This window comes from Pezoporus occidentalis, unplaced genomic scaffold (assembly GCF_034315485.1).
Source record: "Pezoporus occidentalis ecotype Australia unplaced genomic scaffold, CSIRO_AGI_Poc_V1 ctg279, whole genome shotgun sequence".
In the NCBI taxonomy this organism is placed as follows: domain Eukaryota; kingdom Metazoa; phylum Chordata; class Aves; order Psittaciformes; family Psittacidae; genus Pezoporus; species Pezoporus occidentalis.
In genome coordinates this window covers 384,146-397,912 of record NW_026914708.1, presented here as the reverse complement: position 1 = coordinate 397,912, position 13,767 = coordinate 384,146, and the positions used below count along the sequence as shown (strand labels likewise).

Sequence of the window (13,767 nt, the reverse complement as noted above, 5' to 3'; positions counted from 1 at the left end):
CACTGTGCCCTCTCGATGCAGACCCCCCCCCCCCAAAGCCTCCTGGCACCCACCCTGCACCTGCACCTCCCAGGCCCCAGCCGCTGCACCCCGCTCCCGAAGCACTAACTGCCCACTCCTTCTGGACCCCTACCCTGTCTAGCAGCACCTGCACCGGGCAGCCCCGGGCCTACAGCACCGGCACCATGCAGTGGAGAGCCCTGGGCCTACAGCAGCGGAACCCCGACAGCCTCAGACTTCCATCCTGGCACCAGAGAGCCTCGAACACCAGAGAGCTCCGGGCCTTTAGCACCGGGCCCGGACAGTCCCATGCTCCGGCCGTCAGCTCCGGGCACTGGGCACCGGCGAGCCCCGTGCGCGGTACAGTCCCGTACATCAGACACCTCCGTCCCGTCAGCACCGGATACCGGACAGCTCCTTCAGGACCGGATACCGGACAGCTCCCGCCGCGCAGCCCTCCCAGGCCTACCCAGTGCGGCTCCCAGCCCCTGCACCCCCCCTTATGCAACCTCTCTGCATCTCCTGCACCCCACTATAGACCCCCTGCCCCTCTCCTATGCCCCCGAACCCCGCTTTCCGTTCCTGTACCCCCCGAATTCCTTCTATACATCTTCTTACACCTCGCTATGAGTCCCCCTGCATCCCCTTCACAGCGCCCTCACGTAACCCCCCTCCCCTGCCCCGACTCTTGCGCAGATCTCCCTTCCCCCTCCTTCCCACCCCCTATACAGCTTCTTCCCTCACAGACTCCCACCCTCTCCATGTTCAGCCATGACCATATTCCGGCACCGTCTCTTCCCACCCATAGCCCCCTGCACCACCCCACAGCCTCTCCTCCACTCTAGATAGCCCCCCCGCCTATACTACCCCGTACTCCCCCAATACCCCACCTACATCCCGCCTCCTCCATACCCCTCGCTCCCATCTTTATGCCCTCGCTGCTCCCCCCAACCTATACCCTCTAGAACCCCAATACCCACATTACATCCCTTCCCCCATACACCCCCTACCACTCTCTACACCACCCCTTTACCTCCCCCAATAGCGCCCTCCCTATACATCCCTCCCCATTCATAGCCTCCCCGCTCTCCTCCCCCAGTCTCCCCTCCCTGTACATCCCTTCCCCTTGCCTATATCACCCCCCCCTTCCTCCCCACCCCCAACCCCTCCCCATACATCCCGCCCCCCCTTCATACCCCCCGGCCCCTCCCTCTCTCTGGCTCCGCCTCCCGCGCGCTCCCGCCGCCCCCGCGCCCCGCCCGGCCGCGCTCCCGCCGCTCCCCCCCCCCCCCCGCTCGCCCCGCGGCCCCCCCCGCGCTCCTCCGCAGTCCGGCGCAGCCCCGGCCGGGAGAAGATGGCGGATCGCGCCGAGATGTTCTCGCTCTCCACCTTCCACTCGCTCTCGCCGCCCGGCTGCAGGTGGGAACCGCCGGCACCGGGACGGGGGGGAGCTCCTGTGCGGGGCACAACGGGGCCGGGGCTGCCCTTCTCGGTGCAGCGGCAGAGGAAAGGGGGGGGGTGGTCCCAGGCCCGTGCCGCCCCCCCCGCCGGGCCCGTTCACCTTGGGATACCGGAGCCGCGCAGGCTCCGTCCCGGGATTAACGACGCAGCAGCCGCCGGCGCAGCCCCCTCCCCTCTCCCCGCCATCACCCGTCGCTCCCTCGGGGCGGGGGATGCTGGAGGTCTCCCCCGCTGTGTGCGTGTGTCCCTCCCGCATCCCGCCGCTGCGGTGGAGCCGCCGCCGCCTCTTTGTCTCTCTCAGGGACACCGGATACCGGCACCGGGAGAGGGCCCCGCGGGTGACCCCCGCACCGGGGAGGGCTGGGGCTCGGCGGGATTCAGCCCCTCCATTCCCCGCACCTCGCCTGACCTTGGCGGGACCCCTTGGAGCGGCGGTGCCGAGGGGTGCGGGGCTGGGGCGTCCCGGCAGCGGGATGGGAACGGGGAGGTGGCGGTGGATGGGGGAGGGGGGGACACGGACGTGGAGGTGCGAGAGCTGCGGGGCGATGGAGCCGGGAGTGGAGCGCAGGATGTGCCCTTGGCTGGTTGGCCTCTGCTGGGGAGGTGTCGTGGCTACTCCCAGGGCTATACCCCCTCCCCCTTTCAAGGGCTCCCCCCTTCTCCAGGCAGCCCCCTTTCCCTGAGCATCCCCCCTTTCCCTGAGCATCCCCCCTTTCCCTGGCATCCCCCCTTTCCCTGACATCTCCCCTTTTCCTGGCATTCCCCCATTTCTCTGGCACCCCTTTGCCAGCCATGCCACACAGCAGGATCCCAGGATACTGGGATGCAGGATGGAGGACATGGCCTCTGCTCGGCTTCGCCCTGCCTCTCGCCCAGGCCCCGGAGTTTTTGGGGTGTCTTGGAGGTGTCCCCCTCACCATACTTCCCATCCAACTCCCAGTGTGAGGTCAGGGCTGGCCTCAGCAAGTCCTGTTCCTGCCCTTCGCTGCTGCACAGGCCTGGGCTGGGCCCATGTCCCAGTGGGGGACAGTGAGGTCAGATCCCCGCCCCAGCCTGGACCCCTCATGTCCCTGCCCCAAGAGAGTGGGTGCTGGAACCAGGTCACATCCCCGGGGATTGCAGGAGCACCCGGGTCCCGGTGAGCACCCATGGATGCTCGGTGCAGGCAGGAGAGAGCCCAGCTGTTGGCAGCATCGGATCTGGGATGTGCTCCTTCTGAGGAGGGAGGTTGTGTCCAGCCTAGGGCTTGGTGGGATCCATCAGAGGGATAGGTGTGGGAAGGCCGTGGTGCAGTGACAGGGCCTTGGCATGGACAGCTCTTGCCTCCCAGTCAGGGCAAGGTGCAACCATGGGAGCCCCGGTGCTGGTCACTGGCTGGGGTGCGGGACACTCAGCCCTGAGCTCCCTGTGTCCTCTGCCCAGCCCTGGGCACACATCCCTGGCTCATCCCTGCTGGAGAAGCCGCTGCAGAACCGTTGCTGCCAGGACAAACTGTCAAGGGAGCTGCTCTGGAAACAGGGAGGAAATCCAATCTCCAATGGCCTGTTCAGCAGTCACTGCTGCCCCGGGAAGCCCGGCCCCGACAGCCCTGGGGCAATCACCCCCACACCCTGCTCTCCATGCCTGTCCCCCCCACAGACCTGCTATGGACTCACTATAGGGCTCCCTGCACCCTAGGGTGAGTGATGTTGGGACCCTTTTGTGGTCCATCTCCAGCTCTCTCCTGATTGAGGCCAGCTGCCCCCTCCCCAGTCCACCACCCTAGTTCCACTTCAGCTCCGGACCTCACTTGGCTGCTCCCCATCACCCTGGCTTCAGTGTCTGGTGCACCCATCACAGGGACAGCCGCTGTCCTTCCTGCCTGCTGCACAGCACCTGTGTGTCTGGGTGCCTGCTACTGTATCCCTGCACCCACAGTGGTGGAGCTGCCTCTTCTTCGCTCCAGCGAGGCCATGGCCAATGTCCCCAAGGGTCCCTTCAGGACACTGTAGGTCCAGGATGGCTCTTACTGGTGGCCTCAATCCCACCATGGCAGCCCCTTCCCACCATGGTGACCCCTTCTCACCATGGCAGCCCCATCCCACCGCAGCAGCCCCATCCTTCTGTGGCATTCCTATTCCACCGTGGCAGACCCATCCCACCATGGCAAGCCCACCTGTAACCTAGAAATCTCAGCCATGGTTTGTGGCAGCTCTCAGTTGCTCCCCGATGGCAGAACGGTGTCCCTGGCAAGCCCAAGCCTGGCTGCCAGCAGGCAGGACCCCAGTGTGGGGCAGGGACCCCAGCCCATTTGTGACATGCCGTGCTGGGCTATGCTGTCCCGTTGTGTTTCCTCTCGGCTGGGATGGGAGACCACTGAGGCCCCAGAGCTCTGCTCCCACTGCCCTGGAGCTCCCACAGCCCTGGCTGGGGTCTGCTGTCTGGCACAGCCCCATGCCGTGCTGCACAGCTCATGATGCTTTTGCCACAAATCTGTGGATATTTGATGCAGCCTCAGTGCCCTACTTCTGGGAATTATGTGATTAGGGAGAATTGTTCTCCCTGGGAAAGGGGAGGAAGTGCTGGGTGAGGGGCTGAGTGACAGGCTGGGAGGGGGCTTTGGGGGCAAAGACAGGGAGTGGGGCATCTCCAGAGGCAGCCATGGCTGTGACCCCCCCAACCCCATGAGGGGCTCCGCTGTCAGCTGAATGCCAGGACTGAGCCCTAATGAGACCCTTATGAGCCCCAGTGGGACCTCAGTGAGACCCTGCTGAGACCCAGATGAGCCCAAATGAGAACCCAGTGATATCCCAACAGGACTGCAATGGACCTCAGTGGAACCCCAGTGAGACCCTCATGAACTCAAATGCTACCCCACCAGCACCCCAGTGAGACCCCAGTCCTGTCCCCACCAGAGGAGCTCCACTGGGTGCTGCCATGCTTCTGTGAGGCCAGGCTGGGGGCATCCCTGGGTGTCCCCAGGGGTGGGCAGAGGATCTCCACCAGCGCAGGGTGCCACTGCACCTCCCGCCTTACAGAGCCACTGCAATCATCTCGTTTCCGTTTCCTGACACTGAATCCTGCCAGTTGTCATCTTTTTCTTTATTTTCGCCCTTTCCCTGCAGAAACCGCTGGTTTCCATGACTCCCCCGTTGTTCCTGACAGGATCGGCTCAGTTTGGTTTCCCTGACTGCTGGGACCCTGGCGTGTGTCTTGGGTTTGGCTTGACGGATTTTGAAGGGAAATTGGGAAGATGGTGCTGCCCACCATGGTGGCCTCAGGACCTCTGCTTGGTCAGGGGCAACTGTGGTGGGGTGGCCATGGTCTGCACTGGGCTCACACTGGCCAGGAGGGAGCGCAGTGCTGAGAGCAGCGCCCTGTGCAGCGATGTGCCCATCACCCTCCCAGCTCCTCAAGCCTCGCCTGGCTTCTGGTGTGGTGCTGACCCCCAAGCTCTGCACCCCCTGGCCATAGTGTGCTGCATCGGCTTGGCCAGAGCTCCTGAGTGGTGGGGTGACTCCAGCACGTCCCCTCTCTCCAGGGCCCCCCAGGACATCAGTTTGGAGGAGTTTGATGATGAGGACCTGTCAGAGATCACAGATGACTGCGGCATTGGGCTGAACTACGACTCAGACCACTATGAGAAGGTGCAGGAGCTGTGGGGCTGTGTCCCCTGGGGCCATGACGCTGCACAGGGCTGTGGTGGGGACTGGCCATGGGCACTGTCCCTTCCTGGAATGGGTGTACCAGGGCCCCAAGGGGATGTGCTGCAGGGGTCTGAGCCTAGGCACAGTGGGGCCTCCCACCACATCTGGTGAGCTCCATGGGGGACATGTGTGGCTCAGCAGCCAGCCCCACACTGGCTTCACCATCCACTACAATTTTGTGGTTCTAGTGGCTCCAGTGGCTTCCACTTACTCAGCTCTTCCCAGCTCTGCCCAGCACTGGGTGGGATGAGGCACTGCCTGTTGGGGCTGGGACAGGCAGGGTGCTGGCAGAGATAGGGGGTCCCTGGTGCCTGGCAGGGGGCACATTCCCCTTGGGGACGTTGCCACCATGCTGCTGGGGCATGAGCAAAGGCACTGCCAGCCCAGTGCTGGGAGGGATGTGCTGTGGTGGCCATGGCCGGTGTGGTGGCCATGGTTGTGGACAGCACGAGCCTGGTGGCTGCTAACCCTGTGCCACATCCCCAGGACTGCCTGGTGCTGGAGCGCGGCGAGCAGCCGCATCCAGTCTGCACCTTCCAGGATGACTTCCAGGAGTTTGAGATGATTGACGACAACGAGGAGGAGGAAGAGGAGGAAGAGGAGGAGGAGGGCAATGAGCTGGAAGCTCCACCATCCCCTTTGGCCTCACCTATCCCCTCACCCAGCCCGGAGGAGACACAGAAGCACCGACCCACCACCCTCAACTTGATGGCCCCGGGCACACAGGTGAGGGAGAGGTGGCTGGGAGGGACCCTGTCCCTGTCCCCGCATTCTAGGCCTGGTGGAGGAGCAGCAGGGGCTTTGTGGGGTGAATTGTGGGGAGAGACCTAAGGGGGTGGGCTCTGCCCCAGAGTGGGGAGCGCTAGCGGGCAGAGACGCTGCTGGCTCCAGCTCTGCCATGGTGGGACCGAGGTGGGAACATTGGGGATGGGTCCGTGGAGTTCTCAGGGGACCCTGCAAGCTCGTGCAAGGCCCTGAGCTGAGGGGTCCTGGAGGCTTTGCGATCTCCATCCCCATGTTCGGTGCCTGGGGGTGCCTGGAATGTGTCAGTGCTGTGGGCCCCATGCATCGCGCATGTGCATGTGCAGGGGTGCTGGTGTGCATTGTGTCCCTCCTCCTCCATCCCTGGGCTCAGGGAGACCCTGCAGGCGTGGGGCTCTGCAGGGGTGTCCCCACCACACGTGTGAGTGGTGCCAGCCCTGAGCTGCCGCCCCACCGCAGTGCGTGGGCAGCCGTGCACGGTGCTTGCGGTGCTGCCTGCATCCGGCTGTGTTGCCATGGTGCCGGGGGGGGGATATAGGGATTCTTGGACCCCCTCCTGGGAGGGGCTGGAGGGTGCCAGGGGGCTGCCAGCCCCAACCTGATGCAGCAGCACCAGCCACCCTGGTTCATTGTCCCTGTGGTGTGAGCAGAATCCCCAGCAATTGCCAGGTTCGGTCTTTGTTGGTGCTCCCAGGGTGCAAATCCTGGTAATCCCAGCTCTGGTTCATGTGCACTGGTGCCAGGAGGAGGCTCCACCCTGCTCTTTGGGTGCCATCTCCCCCAGTACCCATTGCCATCCTCCCAGTATACATTCCCGTCTCCCACTGCTTACTGGTGCACGTCCTGTGGCATATAACCCCACTCCCTCATCTCCTGCTCAGTGGGATTATCTCTGCCTGTGCTTCCTGCCAGGACTAATCCACAGCCATCTCCATGCTGGATGGGCAGCCCTGGCCCTGCTGGCTCCTGGGCTGGTGGCTCTTTGGGGTGCCACTCACTGGGGTCAGGATCTGCTTTTGGGGGCACATAGCACAGCAGGGGCCTCATGGTGGGGGTCAGCACCAGTCCCCTGTGCAGTGCCATCCCATGGTCCTGCTCCAGCTGGGCAGGGGAGCTGGGGATGTCGTGGCCCTAATCCAGATAAATCTCTGGGCACGTGGCTCTGGTGCTGCCAAGCTGGTGGGGAGCACTGAGCTGTGTCAGGGGGTGTTCCTGGGGTGGTCTGGATGTGTTTGGTGCCCCTGGTTCCCAAATGTCCCGAGGGCTTACCCCCGACTGTGGCTCTGCTCTTCCCCTAGGACTCCCTAAACAACAACGGCAGCTTCCCACCACCCGCTCACCGCACCAGCTGGCAGGATGCTCTTCTTCACTCCTCCTCCTCCTCCTCTTCCTCACACACTGGTGAGTGCTGATAGTGATGGGGTCCCGGAGTGGGGAACCCTCCTGCCTGGGGGTCCCACAGCCCCTTTGGTTGGAACCCAGCAGGGTTCTCACCTGTTTGACATGGGGGTGTGCTTTTCTCCCTTACAGGACACTCATCCCCCCACGCCTGCATCCAAGAGGGACCCTGCCTGGAAAGCCCAAAGGGGCCGAGTGCAGGGGCTGGGCAGGCCCCTGCCCCACTGCAGCCCAAACCCTTGGACTCGCAAGGCAACAGCCATGAGTCCCTGGCACATGGTAACCCATCACCCCTGAGAGCCGGGGCAGATCATAACATGAATCTCATCTCCGCTGTGCTCCAAGCTCCGCACTCCCCATCACGCCTCCACCAGCCACCCCCTAAACAGTGTCTCTCTCCAACAGGGCCTGTGGCTCCTCCTGGCCCCGCCACGGTCTCACCATTGCTCGCCGACGGCTGCCGTGTCCCACCAAGGCACCAAGCGTCTGGTGCCCGGGAGAGGCCGGTGCCTGGCGAAGGGGGGAGCCCGGGGTCCCCCACAGCACCCCACCAGCAGCCCAGCTCCCCACGGCCGCAGGAGGAGCCAGTGGCTGTGGCTGAGCAGCATGATGGGTGCTCTGGTGCCTACGTGTGTGCTGTGGGGCCAGCGGAGCTGCTCAGCTCTGACGGGGAGGGCACCCAGTCTGGCCGAGCCGCAAGCGTGCGTGGGCACCCCTCAGGCTCCTCGGAGACCACGTCGCCCTCCTCGGACCCTGGCATTGAGGCTGACCTCACCAGCAGGACCACCAAACCCTTCCTGCCTGGTGGCCGGCACGGAGAAGACCTGAGCTCGCCCGGCTCTGACTCGGATGTGGAGGGGGAGATCGAGGCAGCCTTTGCTGGTGGGCGCCTGGTCAGCAACATGATCTCCTCCATCTCGGAGACGGAGCTGGACCTGAGCAGTGACAGCAGCAGTGGCAGGTCCTCTCACCTCACCAACTCCATTGAGGAAGCCAGTTCACCCACCTCAGAGGCTGAGCTGGAGACGGAGCTGGAGGCCCCTGGCTTGATGGGCATCAAGGACTCCCTGCTGCTGGACAAGGGCAAGGAGGAGGAGATCCTGGAGATGGAGATCCCAGAGCATGGCATGGTGCGGCGGGAGAGCCTGGCCGAGCTGAAGGTGGAGGGCTACTATGACAGCCTGAACCCAGAGGACTCCTCTGTGCCTGCTGGCCAGACTGATGTCTCCACCTCCAGCCCCCTGGATCTGAAGATTGACCCAGACCACAGCCTGGAGAGCATCCGACGCTCCTTCTACCTGCCCGTGGGGCCCAAGCTGATGCCCGAGGCAGATGAGGATGACAACAGCGAGTATGACTCCGATTCAGAGTCGGAGCCCGACCTGAGTGAGGACTCAGACTCGCCATGGCTGCTCAGCAACCTTGTCAACAAAATGATCTCGGAGGGCTCTTACCCCATCAAATGCCCGGACGAGTGCTTCCAGCAGACCCACTCGCTCTGTGACACCATCTCACCAGCCTCTGACCTAGAGCCCGAGATCCTGAGCGAGGCACTGGATGGGGACCCAAGCTCACGGGCCTCCCCCGGGGACACAGCTGCACTACCCCACTGCCAGCGCGCCATTGAGCTGGTGGACATGGAGACACTGCGCAGCTCCCTGCAGCGTGCTGAGGATGATGAGCGGGCTCTGGCTGCCACCACGATGGAGCCGGTGCCAGAGCTGCCTGCCAACGACCCAGGGCCCTTCCTCTTCCTGAGTAACCCCACGAATGACACCATTGCGCCTGTCTTCCCGGGGCGCCCTGTCGCCCTTGACAGGTTGGGCTCCTCTGAGGTCCTGGCCACCTTTGGCTGCTACAGCCCTCCATGCACCTCACCTGGCACTGGGGAGCAGTGCCCCACTGCTAAATTGCCGGCCACCGGCCCGGGGGACTGGGCCATCGACAGGGACCTGGACTCCGGCGTCCTGGAGGCCGATGACATGATCGATGACATCCGGTTAGCGCCCCGGGGGCAGAGCCCCAGTGCTGGCCCACCCGACCTGGACGTCTCCACTGCCAAGACCAACCGTGGCTTCACCATGGCCTACTCGACAGACGAGGACGAGGTACCCTACCTGAAGGGCTCGCCCTTTGCTGAGGACCCACTGCCGCCGGACCCGGGGGTGCTGGAGCCGCGGGCGCTGGATGAGTCCCTGGCTTATGACTCCATGAAGTACACGCTGGTGGTGGATGAGCACACGCAGCTGGAGCTGGTGAGCCTGCGGCGCTGCACCTCGGTGCTGAGCGATGACAGTGACCTGCTCCGTGCCTGCGACCGCTGCGACCTGGAGGACGAGGCGGCCTTCGGGGATGGGCTGGTAGCTCCCAATGGCCACAGCTCCTCCGAGGACTCGTCCCCTGAGGCTGACCTGCAGTTCTCCAAGAAGTTCCTCAATGTCTTTGTCAACAGCACCTCCCGCTCCTCCAGTAAGTGATGCGTGCCATGCTGTGCCACACTGGGCCATGCCATGCCATGCCATGGTGTCCTGGGCTGGTCTGCATGCTGTTGGCATGCTGGCTGCTCTGCACCATCTCTCCTCAGCCATCCTGGCCATGGTGGCATCCCCATGTGGCACAGCATGGCATGGCGTAGGAGGTGGGGGAGGGCAGCTGCAGGGGCTGTGGGGCTTGACCCGAAGGCCGCGGGCTCTCTGCCATGGGGCCACAAGGTTTCTCTGTGTGGCTGATCCCCAGCTTCCCTTTGGCCTATGGGGTCCTCTGCCCTGGGCTGTAGGTGGGGGGGCTCAGATGGGACCCCCCCAGGAAAGAGCCTGAGCCTATGAGTGATGGCTGGTCTGCTCCTGTTGCCCTGAGGGTGCTGCAGGCCCCAGGGATGGGCAGAGGTGGGGATGCCTCCCATGCCATGGGGTGGGAGCTGCACTCTCACCCTATGGCAGCCTCCTGCTCCTCCTCTGCAGGCACGGAGTCTTTCGGGCTGTTCTCCTGCATGGTGAATGGGGAGGAGCGGGAGCAAACCCACCGGGCCGTCTTCAGGTGAGCAGTGAGCCCAGACACCCTGGAGATGGGCACGGTCCACCATGGGGGCTTTCAGGACCCTCTTTCCCATGGCTCTGCTCTCTGCCCACATCCTCATTTCCACTGTGCTTCCCCCAGGTTTATCCCACGCCACGAGGATGAGCTGGAGCTGGATGTGGATGACCCCATCCTGGTGGAGCTGGAGGAGGATGACTACTGGTACCGGGGCTACAACATGCGGACAGGGGAGAGGGGCATCTTCCCAGCCTTCTATGCCCATGAGGTCGTTGGCCAAGCCAGAGATTCCATTGGTAGGAGCCTGCAGGGGTTGTGGGGGATACTGGGGGACATGGGGGTCTTGGTGCACAGTCTCCTTGTCCTGTCTCGCCATGCAGGCCTCAAGAGGAACCCGTGTTGGGTGGAGCGGTTCAACGTGCAGTTCCTGGGCTCAGTGGAGGTGCCGTACCACCAGGGCAATGGCATCCTCTGCGCTGCCATGCAGAAGGTGAGCCCCAGGGCGGGTGACAGTGGCAGTGGCATGATCCCTGGCTCCCCACATTGGCGGGACCTCAGCCTCATGGCCCTCACCTGCACCCCCAGATTGCCACCACTAGGAAGCTGACGGTGCATCTGCGCCCACCAGCCAGCTGTGACCTGGAAATCACGCTGCAGGGCATCAAGCTCATTCTGACTGTCGCGGAGTACAGCCGGGACGAGGAGGTGAGGGGCACGGCTGTGGGGTGCCAGGCAGCCCCTGTGCCCGAACAGGGTGCCTACACCTTGGTGGCTTCTCTCTTCCAGTTTGAACGCTGCAGCCACTTCTTCCAGATGAAGAACATCTCCTTCTGTGGGTGCCACCCCCGGAACAGCTGGTGAGACCCCCACAGTCCCCCCCAGGCAGCCCCAGTGGACCCCCGTCCATCCCCTCCATCCCCTGCCTGTGGCATGCACGCTCCTGTGGTTCCACACTGGATCCCTCTGCCCTGTTCCATCCCAGTGAGGCTGTCCCAGTGCCCCCCAAGGTGCAGGAGTGGGGTGTGCCCCCCTCACCTGGCTTCCCCATTGCAGCTACTTCGGGTTCATTACCAAGCACCCAGTGCTGAGCCGCTTTGCCTGCCACGTATTCGTCTCCCAGGAATCCATGAGGCATGTGGCCGAGTGTGTCGGGTAAGATGGGGATGGGGGCAGCTGCGTGGGGCATAGTGCGGCTGGGGGTCTGGGTGCAAGGAGCTGGGGTGCTGGGGGTTGGGGTACAGGGTGCTGGCTGTGCCGGGGTTAAGAGCAGGGGGTAGGGATGCAGGAGGTTTGGATACAGGGAGTCTGGGGGTGCTGGGCTTCTGGGTCCAGGGGTGCTGGGGATTGGGATACAGGGGTCTGGATGCAGGATGCTGGCTGTGCTGGGGCTGGAGGTGTGGTGGGTTATGGTGCTGGGTGTGGAGGGGGTCTGCGTGCCAAGGTCATGGTGCATCTGGTCTGGCCATGCCAGTGCTGGGGGTGCATGGGGTCTAGGGATGCAGCAGGTATGGATACAGGGGGGCTGGGGGTGCAGGGGGTTGGGGTGCAGGCAGTTGTGGAGCTGCGGTCCAGGCCACATCCCATCCCTGAGCCCCCCCATTGTTCCCATCCTCACAGCCGAGCGTTTCAGGAATATTACCAGGAGCACCTGGAATACGCCTGCCCCACAGAAGACATCTACCTGGAGTAAGGGGGCAGCTGCTGCCTTTCCTGCTTCTGCCCCCCCCTCAGCCCCACAGACGGCCAGAGACTCTGTCTGAACCCCAACCAGTTGCCTTGGCCCCCCCCTGCACATGTTCCAGCCCCACGGGCTCCCCCCCCAATCCTCACTGCTTCTTGGGGGGCCAGGGGCCCAGCCGTGCACCACAACTGGGTATTGGGGGTGCCCCCAGCATCACCCCAACCACGGGGGTGCTGCAGCCAAGCCACGGCACTGGGGCAGAAGCTGCCCCCCCTCTGCATGAGTGAAGCCAGCCTGTGGGGGGCCACAGGAGCGGGGACCAGTTCTGCCCGCGCCACAGGGATGGAGACACTGGGGGTGAATGGGGTTGGGGGGGCTCAAGGAGGTGAATGGGGCTTTGGGGGGATTATTGGAGGGCTGGGGTGAGCATCTCCAGCCATGAACCACCCCCAGTCCATGGTGTCCCCTGCATAGTGGCAGTGGCACCTGCCACCCCTGGAACAGCCCCCTAAGAATAGCCCCTGCCCCTCCATGACCCCTGGGGGGACCCTGGTATGGCCCCTCCTGCCCCAGTCCCTCTGCCGGTGCCCCCAGCCCTTGCCCACCACTATCGCACCATCCATGGGGTGCAGGACCTTTGGCTGTGGGGCGCAGGACCCCCCGCTTGGGCTGTACTTGCCCAGTGAGAGGCAGGCTCAGGGCGGTGCTGGAGCCTGGCCAGTGTGGCAGAGGGCCGGTGGCCACCCTCGCCCCTCGCTGCTGTGCCTGGTGGTGGTTTCCTTTGCTTGCCGGCCCCATGTGTCCATCCGCCCAGCGCTCAATGTGACGGTGACTCCACGCGCTCAATGTCCCGGTATTTATCTCCTAACTCCAAGACCAGGAGGAGCCCTGAGCAGCTGCCACTTGCCCAAACCCTGGTTCCAGGTTTTCTCCCCTCACCGCCTTGTCATCACCCATTTGGTCTTTCAATAAAGTATATGCTTGGTGTGACCACGAGACTGGGGATGCTTTATGGATGTGATGGAGGAAGAAGGTGCAAGTGCGAGGTGCTGTCAGGGCAGGCAGGTTCAGCAGGGCATAAGGAGGGAGCGCAGGAGGAGCGGGGGGTGCAGGCTGAACAGGAATGTATGCGCAACAGCCACATGGGGCGGATGAGCGTGTGCAGGAGGCACAGGGAACAGAGGGTAGGGGCACATGCACACCCTGGTATGCGCGTGGGGTCCAGGCCCATGCTAGTGGCGATGATGGTGAAGGTGCTGGTGCCACCGCAGTGGCAGTGCTGCTGGGCAGAGAGATGGGAGTGTCAGGCTTGAGGATGGCATGGGGGCTGCTGGGCTTCAGAGGATTGTTGTGGGGATGTTACACCCAAACACCTTAATTGGAGCCATAATTCCTGTTTTTAAATGTTCAAATGAAATTCATAGAACCACAGACTGGTTTGTGTTGGGAGGGACCTTAAAGCTCATCCAGCTCCAACCCCTGCCACAGGCAGGGACCCCTTCCACTAGAGCAGCTTGCTCCAAGCCCCTGTGTCCAACCTGGCCTTGAACACTGCCAGGGATGGGGCAGCCACAGCTTCTCTGGGCACCCTGTGCCAGCGCCTCAGCACCCTCACAGGGAAGAGCTTCTGCCTAAGAGCTCATCTCAGTCTCCCCTTGGGCAGGTTCAAGCCATTCCCCTTGGCCTGTCCCTACAGGCCCTTGTCCCAAGTCCCTCTCCAGCTTTCCTGCAGCCCCTTCAGGCACT

General features: G+C 63.7%; 1 protein-coding gene across 1 annotated transcript; it reads left to right on the top strand.

Moving 5' to 3' along the window:
* The first annotated feature begins 1,273 nt into the window (after window positions 1–1,273).
* MAPK8IP2 (mitogen-activated protein kinase 8 interacting protein 2) lies at window positions 1,274–13,011 on the top strand. The gene is made up of 12 exons (XM_062625213.1): window positions 1,274–1,419; window positions 4,982–5,087; window positions 5,634–5,873; window positions 7,208–7,310; window positions 7,440–9,776; window positions 10,268–10,343; window positions 10,464–10,636; window positions 10,721–10,830; window positions 10,926–11,045; window positions 11,127–11,197; window positions 11,394–11,492; window positions 11,958–13,011. The coding sequence occupies exons 1-12, from the start codon at window positions 1,355–1,357 to the stop codon at window positions 12,028–12,030; spliced, it is 3,573 nt and encodes a 1,190-aa protein (XP_062481197.1). The 5' UTR covers window positions 1,274–1,354; the 3' UTR covers window positions 12,031–13,011.
* The last annotated feature ends 756 nt before the right edge of the window (window positions 13,012–13,767 follow it).